This window comes from Branchiostoma floridae, chromosome 4 (assembly GCF_000003815.2).
Source record: "Branchiostoma floridae strain S238N-H82 chromosome 4, Bfl_VNyyK, whole genome shotgun sequence".
NCBI classification, from domain to species: domain Eukaryota; kingdom Metazoa; phylum Chordata; class Leptocardii; order Amphioxiformes; family Branchiostomatidae; genus Branchiostoma; species Branchiostoma floridae.
In genome coordinates this window covers 2,291,002-2,301,788 of record NC_049982.1, presented here as the reverse complement: position 1 = coordinate 2,301,788, position 10,787 = coordinate 2,291,002, and the positions used below count along the sequence as shown (strand labels likewise).

Genomic DNA, 10,787 nt, shown 5'->3' with positions numbered 1-10,787 from the left:
ATCACAAGCTTCAACCCGCCCTCGGGCCAATTCCTGCCGAGCCCGAGATGCGCTGGACCCCGCTGCCCTTCTAATTGGTTCCGACAGGCGGCTCTTTTGACCGGCGCGACCTGTGACCGCGGGCAGGATACAGTAACCAAACTTGGCCGCGGGGAGGGTCGGGAGGTCAAGGGTCGGGCAGATGGAAGTATGTTCCCTTGGGCATTCCTAATAAACGGTACTTATAGGAGGGAGGCGACCGGTAGACACTAGTCTAAACAATGCTGACATGTGTTTCGGTTCATGACAAGTTTTTATGCAGGATAGATGAGTTTATCAATCCTCTGGAGTCTTTATTTGAAAACTCATACTCAGGGGTTAATTGCAAGTGACCAATAACGTAAAAGAGGTAAAATGTCTAGTCTGCTGTTCTATCTGCTGTTATTTGATTGTGTAAAGGTGAAATGCATTATATATATATATACGACATAGAGTAAAGGATATGATATTTGACAAGGTTTTGCCAGTTTTCTACTTCAAAAGAAAGCATTTTATAAACTCGGCACAAAAATTGGGAAATGAAACTTTGGTTAATCATATTTCTGTTTCTTTTTTAATTTTCCTTTAATGCATCACGTTGGATATCATAGAAAAGGAAATCACTGAAGCTTTTCAGTGATATGCAATACAATACTTAGTACATTGAAATTGATAAAGAAACAACGGAGATATGATCGCACATGATTAAGTTTTTAAACTTTTTTTTTTGCCAGGTTATTACATGTTTACGTCACATTCTATAGCGAACTATTTTGAAAAAAAAAGAAGATTTAATGGAAAACAAACTCAGAATTGAAATGGAAATTTTATGGTCTCATCTCAGTAAGCATATGAGACGTTGATGTCACACGAGGAAAAGAAGAAGTCAGCATCAACCCAGTGTCACTGACGAAAGACACCGGGTGGCTGTCTGAAACGTCTGACGGTTTCCAAAATCATCAATCATATCCAGTTGCTTGAGTAACTGCTTTTTGGCGTATCTTATTACCTGGATGTCTAACCTTCATCGACGCAAGTAAGCATTTCATTGAGTATTGAGGCGTCTCCTTGGTGCAGACTTGTATTAAACCATGATTGTGAAACACAGAGGCGAGTAGAACAGTTCAAGCTCGCTCCCGGGATTCGAACCTGTCACCTATCGCGCCGGACCCGGGCATCCAAGCTCCCAAAACCAAGCACGCTACCGATATCGCCACAAAAGCTCAGCGCTCTTTGGCGAGGACGGTAGGCGGTGCTTGAACCCCACTGTTGCAATTGCACAATGGCAGCGGGTGGACACGGCATCAGCTGACCCGAGTTGACCTCGTACGGTCTACACAGCTCCATCTAGTTGTGCCCATTACGTGCTGATGTGGGGGGAGGGGCAGACAAACCAAGCGATGTGATTCAATTTACTCCTGACTGTGCAATAACACGATACAGACGGGCACACTGAACTCCCTGGTGTTGAGTGAGTCTGAAGAGTCCGATAATCTCTAGCAATCAGTTGAAGTTCCGTTTTATGTCTTTGGATTTGTTAGCAATTCTTCAGTCTTCCCCTACAAAGTGGATTGGCTGTCTTGTACCCTCTTTCCACTACTAGGCACTAGGACGGCGCTCTCGCCGCGCTCTCTCTGCGACCTGAAAGTTGACAGATCGCTCAACGATTGTATAAAAAACGAGAAACGAATCTCTCTACACTTTGTGTGTTTTGTTGTCTTCTCGGCCACACTTTTACATCTTGTATGATATACCTAGTGTGAAAGCGAAGGTTAGATCGCAGTGAGAGCGCAGCGCGATCGCCGCCTAGTGGAAAGGGGGTTGGGTTTATAAATGAAAGAGAAAAGGGGGACGACCGAACCTGACACTTAAGAAAGTTTTAGAGGAGGACTGGTTGGTTTAAAGGACTACAACTTGCTAGCCGCCATGCTAGATAGAGATGCCTGGTCGGACATTGTTAATGGCACCTCACACATATGAGGATGAACTGAACTGAACTGATAAATGAAAACGACATGGAATATCAAAGCCGTTTTGTGGACAAATTAAACATTCCACGAGGCAATACTGTCAGGTATGGATACCCTGTCTTAGCAGGATTAAGGCACATGTAGAGTATATTGTAAAGGAATAAAAAAGAAAAGTGATCTCGAATCAGTTAATGTTATGGATTAAGAGGTAATATCCCCCTTCTAGCGACAGAGATGACCGATGCCATGTACAGTATTAACAGGTGAAATTTCATTAAGTCCAAATTCAGCATGCGAAAAAATGAACAGTGAAGAATGAGGCAGCAGTCCTTACCAGAATTGCACATTTCATCTACAGAAGTTTCACCCTCAATTAAAAGCCTAAACAGCAAAGTTTTTGAACACAACCAAGCGTTACGTTTTTATCTATAGCGGTGTTAACTTCCAGCCCGTATTGCCCTGAGGAAGGTGACAGACGGTCACCGAAACGTCGGTTATGCAACGAATTAACATCGCAAAACCCGCCGATGTATCTCGACTTCAAATGAGCAATATTCACACAGGAGATGTCAAGTCAGATGTCTGGAATATGTCCTGACTTTTAAATCCGACCACATTTATTCAGCAGAAGTTGAGTTGAAGAGTATCAGATTTTGTATGTTCGTAGTAGCTTCCGCAGAACTAGTCATGTTGTGGCGGGTCATTAACTGGGGTCACTTTATATAACTTGTAAGGTATATTGTTCTATTCATTTCAACAGTCAAAACACGGCTACATATAAAAAAGGAGTTGTCCCAGTTAAGTATGCTATACCAATTGCCTGTATAACAAATAATCACAAACTGGCAAAGTAAATAACAAACCAGGGAAGGTTGTACATGGTACGTTTGTCACGTGGCAACGCAACTTATAAATAACCAACGAAGACTTTCCGCCTCATATTTTCCTCCCAAACTTTTTCTAAAAGTGATGCTGCTGTCACTTTTCAAAGACCCAAGTCTTCCTACGTTCACAGTAGGATTTCTACTCTAGGAATCCATTTATTTAGAGAATTAGCTGACTGTTAACTTTATCAACTTAAAATTAGTTCAATTGTATTCATCACTCAGTCTAACTTACAAAGGCTAAGTTGATATCAAGAATATCGAAGAATTCCGTGGAATAAGCAAGTCTTAACAAATATAATTTAGCTGAAGTGAAAAGTACATCATGGAGAAGAGGAGGAGAAAAGTCGAGCAAACTTGATGAGCAAGATAAACAGCTGTGACACCTGTTTTGTTATATTACCTGAGAACAAGGCCACTGGTAAGAGCCATGTCAGCTTATCTCCGACGAAATCTCCCTCGCTGTTCCAGTGAGAAGACTTTGTATCAAAGCCCTTACCGCCCGTTAATAAGTCTCTTCTCGTGTGACTTCGGTCCCTCTGATGTTGACCTTGACCGGGACCGTTCCGTGCGACCTTCCCGCCCCGCGGCCGCCATCTTGGTGACCTGTGACCCGGCGGAAGGCAGAAGTTATCGTCTTATTCGCGGTCCTTGTCACTCCGTCGGGTCCAATTGGATTTGCGTGTGTTAGCTGATCCAGGCGCGGGGGGATTAGCGATCCGAGCTGCCTGATGGATCAATGGCCAGCTGGCGCCTGGCGGAAACACGGCTCCGGTGTCTCCCCTCGCCTGACCTGTTTGTTTAGCGGACATGATTGTCGGTGCCACAAGGTCACCAGCGCTTGTCGACTTAAGTGGAGCTTGGACGACATCCAGTCGGCCTGTTAGCTCGGTTGGTCTGCTCTGTCAGTGTGGTTATAAGTCGTCGTTTATATGTATCCTTCTCATCCATTCTTCTTTCATCTCTTTAGATTCATCTACGTGGGAAAAACCTTTTAAAATATGTTTATATTGCTATTCATTGTAGCCCTATCTCCACATGTACAGCAGTGATGAACATGTAAAAAAAAAAAGCAACTTCTATTTGCACTTTCAAAACAAAAACGTGCCATTGTACTATTTGACTGCCATCACTTCGGAACGCCATTAGTTTCGTTTTTAGATTATCCATCGGCATTGCCTCGCATTGACAGTTTGCCCTCTATTTGTTGGCTGCTGGTTCATTCACTCTTCCTCCAAACAGGCAACTGCGTTGCCACTTTTTTGCAAGTTCTTTTTGGAAGACTTGGAAGCTAGTCTTCCCCTGGTGGTGACAGAGAAAGCAGACGCTACGTTCAGTCTTTACAGGTTCATTGTACAGTAGAAGCCAGTTATAATTAAGTGCACAACGGATTACCGACACTTTTGTTAATTGCACAACACTTTGGTGAATCCCAAATTCAGTGGCGGTGCGGTGCACCTGGATAACTTCGCATTGTTGCACCATCAGGATAATTGCACGAAATATGCTGACAAATGAAGTGTGCAATTAAACGGATTCTACTTTACCGGTAAAATTCCCCTAGCTCTTTTCGACAAGCACTGTAGTATCACACATGTTAGGTGTGACAAGTCGTTCATTATAATATAACCAGCTGCTTCCAAGCCGCGTGCCTGCAAAACTGGTGTGTTGCACCGAACGGCGGTTATACCGGCTATACAGATACAGAAGCTGATGTGTTACGCCGAAGGGCGGTTATACTGGCTATATAGATACAGATACAGAAGCTGGTGTGTTACGACGAAGGGCGGTTATACCGGCTATATAGATACAGATACAGAAGCTGGTGTGTTACGCCGAAGGGCGGTTATACCGGCTATATAGATTCAGATACAGAAGTTGGTGCGTTACGCCGAAGGGCGGTTATACCGGCTATATAGATACAGATACAGAAGCTGGTGTGTTACGCCGAAGGGCGGTTATACCGGCTATATAGATTCAGATACAGAAGTTGGTGCGTTACGCCGAAGGGCGGTTATACCGGCTATATAGATACAGATACAGAAGCTGGTGTGTTACGCCGAAGGGCGGTTATACCGGCTATATAGATTCAGATACAGAAGTTGGTGCGTTACGCCGAAGGGCGGTTATACCGGCTATATAGATACAGATACAGAAGCTGGTGTGTTACGCCGAAGGGCGGTTATACCGGCTATATAGATACAGATACAGAAGCTGGTGCGTTACGCCGAAGGGCGGTTATACCGGCTATATAGATACAGATGCGATGAACAGTGATCTTGGCGACCCATTCCAATAGCGCGCATGTCGAATGAGCGCGCCGACACAGCCGAAATCAAACTTATGCACATGCAGCTACCACGTAAACATTACCTCTTGTAACTATTGCAGTACCCTACCTTCAAGTTCAGTGGTATGAAGTGCGTGGGTCGGTACTGTACTACACACGACTCAGAAGCGTCACCTAGCAGAATAAAAGAAAACTGTCGCATTTAGCGTCCTGGATTTTGACGATCGCATTATAGTTATTGTCGTGCACGAATTCCAAATTCGAATGCGTAAGAAGATGCGTAAAGACAAAAACTGTAATATTAAGAATTTTAATAAACCATGCATTATAAGGTTTACCTGTCTAAAAAGAAGCTGCATATAACGTTACTAGTACATTGTATTGATCTACGTCTATGGGACCCCGGGCACCCAACAGAATATTAACTCTGTGCCGTTTATCTATCGAAAACATATCAAACTGAAGCAGGAATTGCCAGAAAATATCAAGAAGTTACGTCACCTGACTGAACGTGAACCATCCGCATCGGTGGTTCAGTGGTAGAATTCTCGCCTGCCACGCGGGAGGCCCGGGTTCGATTCCCGGCCGATGCAGAGGACTTTTTGCTTTCAGCTTTTACCTTTTAGCCTTTGAATTAACACCTTATTTTAGCAAAAAAAAGGGTTTGAATCGAATGCATCATTCAACTGAAGCGCCTAAGGGAATGTTTAGGTGCTTTAAATTGGGTGTTATCACTGACTAAAACAATACGAGAAAACAGGAGAAACAATAGAAGAAAACTAAAAAAAAAAGCCTCATACATTCAAAATCAACCGGAGTCTAACCTCTGCTTTGAGAATAACGGCAATGTTTGAACATCAGTTTTTCAAATGCTGCATTGCGTGTAGTTTAGAAAGCTTTTTTGTATCAGCACCGAAATCGCGCGCTATTTTTTTTTATGCTTAGAATTTCCCTTGAATCGAAGGAGCTGAATCCGCTGCTACGTTCTGTCTCACGGCAACCAGTCTATCCGGTGGGAGGGGTCAGGGGTCAGCACACGTGTTCTCGCCGCGCCAAGGGTTCAAAGTCACCCGGACACTCTCTCCTGATTCTCTAGCGTCTTACCCCGACAACAACACATCTCAGGAGACAAGAAGGAGCATGTCGGAGACGGCGAGGGGTCAGCGGGGCGGGCGGCGAGGCCAGGCGGGGCAGGGGGACGACCCGGCCCGCCCACTGCGGCACAACGGCACGGTGTCGGCCGAGGAGCACCTCCCCGCGCCGTTCCTGAAGAAGAAGAGTCGGGAGTGGACCCAGGAGACGGACGTGTACGACGATGGGACCATCACCTTCTTCTGGTACGTTTTAACCAAGACTAAAATCCTTGGTTTCAAGCTCACATATATTTAGGACCAGTTTAAATAACACTGGCCGTAGCCTTAGGGATTATGTAGCGTGACTCTCCAAGCAGAGGTCAGAATCCGACTTGCTTTTGCTTTGGGCGCCTTTTAGGCGTTTAAATCGGGATGTTATTTTGTCAGATATGACTGGCGGACAAAAATGAAAACCTGACAAAACAGAAAGCCCGATAAAACGCCTAAAACGACGTTCAAAACAAGTCAGAACTTATAGCCCGGCCAGTCCCAAGACAGTAAGTGAGTAACGTTAGGTAACATCTACATGTAGTAATCGCGAGTGACAACTGGAGATAAACATGATACATTATTTACAGCTCGCGAATGGAGATAAAGTTTTAACGACAACGTTTGAAAGGTGGTGTCCGTTTGGATGATTTTTTGTAAACAGTATGTGTACCTTTACACATTTTGTTTGGAGGTTATGTAGTTTTTAATACGTTTCAATGAATGACGTGTATGTAGTGCCAGTACTGGTCAGGGAAAATCTAGAACGATCGCGCTATTCATGTTTACACAGGCGAAAGTCCTCGTGGTCAGAATAGTGTTTGTTTTGACACTTAAAAATGGGAGGTCCGGTACTTCTATTAGGCAGATATAAGTACTTCCGGGTTTGGGAAATTGATGCATACTTACCTGAAGGAAGACAAGAGATTTCTGCAATCTCTCGTTGGAGGGGGCGTGTCACTTGAATTGTCAGTATATTGGTCAGTATTACGATAGTGAACAGACATTAAGTCAGTGTCTCTTTCCAATCAAGGAGGTCCCTTTTTTCAACCTCCTTGTTCCAATGCTTGCCTACAATACACAACAGGTATTTCTGCTTTTTATTGTGTATCACTTGGTTGTCACTAGTTTGCTCAGGGTCTCAATCTGGGTTAGTACTACTATATCTCACAGGGGAAGCCAGTGTGCTTTATCACTAAGGATTGAGATAAGTACAAAATGTATTCAGTTGCACAGTTACTTGCACAACACAGGAAAAATAAAGGATTTAAGATGATACAAGGATGAGACATTATAAAAGAAATATAGATTGATCGACCTGTTTTGTGCATGAAAAACATGAGACAGGTGAATGCATGATTTGTTGTATCATCATCACCAAAGACTTCACTACTGTAACGTTACAGTATCACACAAAACAATACACTATCTCGACTCTAGTCATCCAAATGTCACCTGTTGTAAGTAACTTGTAACCAATGGCAGGGCTGGAAATACTACCTGCATATGCAGGTTAGTGCAGGTAAAATTGGAGCTGTGCAGGTATTTCTGGTGTCTACCTGCACTTAACCTGCACTGGTCCATGTACTGGGTTTTATACATAAATGTCCTATGATGTAGGTGCACGTGGATTGTTCTAAGCTGCATTGGCTGTTACCAACTATAAAGTATAAAAGAAAAAAATAGCAATGGTTCCTGAGCAATTTTAGTATGATCCATTATGATACTTCCTACATTCAGAGTGGTGCAGGTAAAATTTGTCTGGTGCAGGTAATTGTCAATGTTACCTGCACCAGTGCAGGTATGCAGAAAAAAGCATTTCGAGCCCTGAATGACATAACAGACCTAGCTCCTGGACAGGTAGGGTTTACCTGAGATACACCTTGCAGCATGATGGAAATTTCCACCATTATCAGTACAAGCAAAGTTTAAAGTTCTTTGGAAGATGCCACTTGTCTTGGTTGCAGGGGTGTAGCATTCGAAGTTAGCAATACTAATAGACTATATATATAACCTAAATTGTAATTTCAATTAAACCACTCACAAAAAAGTACTAGTAGTCACAAAAAACATAAGACAAATGACTCTATCCAGTATGTTGGTTATATCATCATTCCCAAAGGTTTCACTACTGGACATAATATGTCTGTGAGTCAAGATGTATACAAAGATTGAAGATTTTTTTTTTCCTGTACATTGTTTTTTTTTTTGTAAATTTTATTACTCAAATCCTATAACTCAAGTTTTAAAAAAAGAAAAGATACTGAATACCCACCACTCCCTCCAGGCGTGCTCACACCCTGACGGTGCTGGCTGCGCTGATCTGTGTGTTTGTTTCTTTATTTTTTTACTATGAATCCTTTAACTTAAGTTTGAAATAAAGAAAAATTCTGAATACCAACCACCCCCACTAGGCGAGCTCACACCCTGACCGTGCTGGCTGCCCTGATCTGTGTGCTTGTTTACGTCACACTTCTGGAGGAAACACCCAACAACAGCGAGTACAACACCAAAAGGTACGTACCTTTCTCACCCGTGCTCCATGCAAAGTTCAGGGATCAGGGCACTTTCACCCTTTGCCAGTTCGGCCCAGCACCTTGGTCAGTTTGTTTGTTTGTTTGTTTTTTTGTTGGTCAGTGGCCCAACATTATTTATAGTAAACGGCATTTAAGTTACCACATTTGATTTTTATTATTTTTGTTATTCACATTTCTGCTGATTGATATTGTAAGTGTAACATGTTTGACCCTCAAGCAACTGGGTAGATTTTGGAAACAGTCATACATTTAAGTGTAGCAATTCTCCTTGGCATTGTAACTGTTATCATGCGTATCTTATTACCTCAAATGTCTAACCATCATCAATTAATAAAGTAAGACCTAGAGCCATGCAGTTTATGATGTGTCTGGTAACACGTTTTGATGTTGCTTACATTTTACAGAGGCCTTGCTTTTGTGGTGATTGTGTTTCTGGCCTTTGCCGTGACCTACACCCCGGACGGACCCTTCAAAAGGCCACATCCAAGTAAGATCACTATCTTAGACTTTGAGCTTCTCCCAAAATGCAGGAAGTCCGCTTAGTTGCAAAATTGCATGCCTGAAGCTTTTACATATTTTTTATTTGTAACTTATTATCTTAGATTTCAAGCTTCTCCCAAAGTGTGCAAAGTCCGTTTAGTTGCAAAATTGCATGCCTGAAGCTTTTACTTGTTGTAACATCAAGAATCATCACTCTGCAGGGCAGACCCTAATATAAGACCACCACATAAAAAAAGTTGTCAGTTTCAGTTTAAAAAATCTACCAATGCAGCATCTGTTCAACAATTCCTGAGATATGCACACACTTTGGAAGTTTTTAAGTCATACTTGTTAAGGCCTAAGTATATCAATGCGATGGTTTTAGCTATAGTGTACCTGACCAAGAGAACATTGTCAGCTACTTTGTTTAAATAATGTATGTATATAAATCAGTAATTAGATCTACTTGTAGCGTTGATGTAGCGTGTTTTGGGAGATGTTGGGCCTAATGTAACCTCTCCTGTTGCAGGCATCTGGAGGCTGGTGCTGTGCCTCAGTGTGGTGTATGAACTTGGCCTCATCTTTGTGCTGTTTCAGGTCAGCTGGGTTGGAAAATCCTACCTTAATGTAAACAAGACTAACTGTACATTTGACAGTAGAAACTAGGTAGGAAAACACCAGCTTTAAGTTTCTTACAAAAGCTGTAAACATTCAAAATGTAAATTCAAACCGCCTAATATAGAAATTGCATTACATTACCTTATTACATATTTCCCTGGATGTTATATGATATGTGCTCCATAAAAACTATTGAGCATCTGCAATTGTGTTGCTTGCAATCTCTTTTAAGACTTCTAGAGGTCTCTGATTGACGTTGTTTGTCTGGTCTTACAGACTGTGGATGATGCCAGGCAGCTGATGAAGTACCTGGATGAGTCACTAGGGGAGCCGCTACCTGAGCAGTCGTACGGGGGGAACTGTTTACTGTGGGACCCCGGTCATCCACAGGGACCGCTACACAACCTCTGGGTACGTATGTGTGTGTGCGTGCGTGTGTGTGTGTGTGTGTGCGTGTGTGTGTGCGCACACGCGTGTGTGTGTGTGTCTACTGTGGGACCCCGGGCATCCACAGGGACCGCTACACAACCTTTGGGTACGTGTGTGTGTGTGTGTGCGCGTGTGTGTGTGTGCGTGTGTCTGTGTGTGTGCGTGTGCGTGTCTGTGTGTGTGTGCATGTCTGTGTGTGTGTGAGTGTTTGTGTATCTGTATGTGTGTGTGTGTTTGTGTGTGTGTGTGTGCATGCGTGCCTGCCCACATACATGTGTGCCTACTGTGGGACCCCGGCCATCCACAGGGACCTCTGCACAACCTCTGGAGACGTGTCGTGTGATGTGTGTGTGTTTGCGCATGCACATGCCTGTGCGTTGCAAGAGTGCGTCTACTGAGCGACCCCTCGCATCCAAAGGGACCGCATACCAACCTCTGGA

General features: G+C 43.4%; 1 protein-coding gene and 1 non-coding gene across 5 annotated transcripts in view; both read left to right on the top strand.

Annotated features, from left to right (window-relative positions):
* The first annotated feature begins 5,684 nt into the window (after positions 1-5,684).
* Positions 5,685-5,755, top strand: Trnag-gcc. Its single transcript has one exon. It is a non-coding gene; the product is annotated as a tRNA-Gly (tRNA).
* Positions 5,756-6,140: 385 nt separating this feature from the next.
* LOC118413246 (phosphatidylserine synthase 2-like) overlaps positions 6,141-10,787 on the top strand; it is a 14,225-nt gene continuing 9,578 nt past the window's right edge. For 3 of the 4 annotated variants that reach the window (XR_004830857.1, XR_004830856.1, XM_035816485.1), the window contains exons 1-5: positions 6,142-6,499; positions 8,698-8,799; positions 9,225-9,307; positions 9,830-9,897; positions 10,195-10,329. Coding sequence is in view for 2 of the 4 variants with exons in the window: in XM_035816485.1 (XP_035672378.1) it covers positions 6,303-6,499; positions 8,698-8,799; positions 9,225-9,307; positions 9,830-9,897; positions 10,195-10,329 (585 nt within the window). In the remaining 2 variants the exon portion in view is untranslated. Of the gene's footprint in view, positions 6,500-8,697; positions 8,800-9,224; positions 9,308-9,829; positions 9,898-10,194; positions 10,330-10,402; positions 10,454-10,787 lie in introns of all 4 variants that reach the window. The other variant, XM_035816486.1, reaches the window with a different exon arrangement.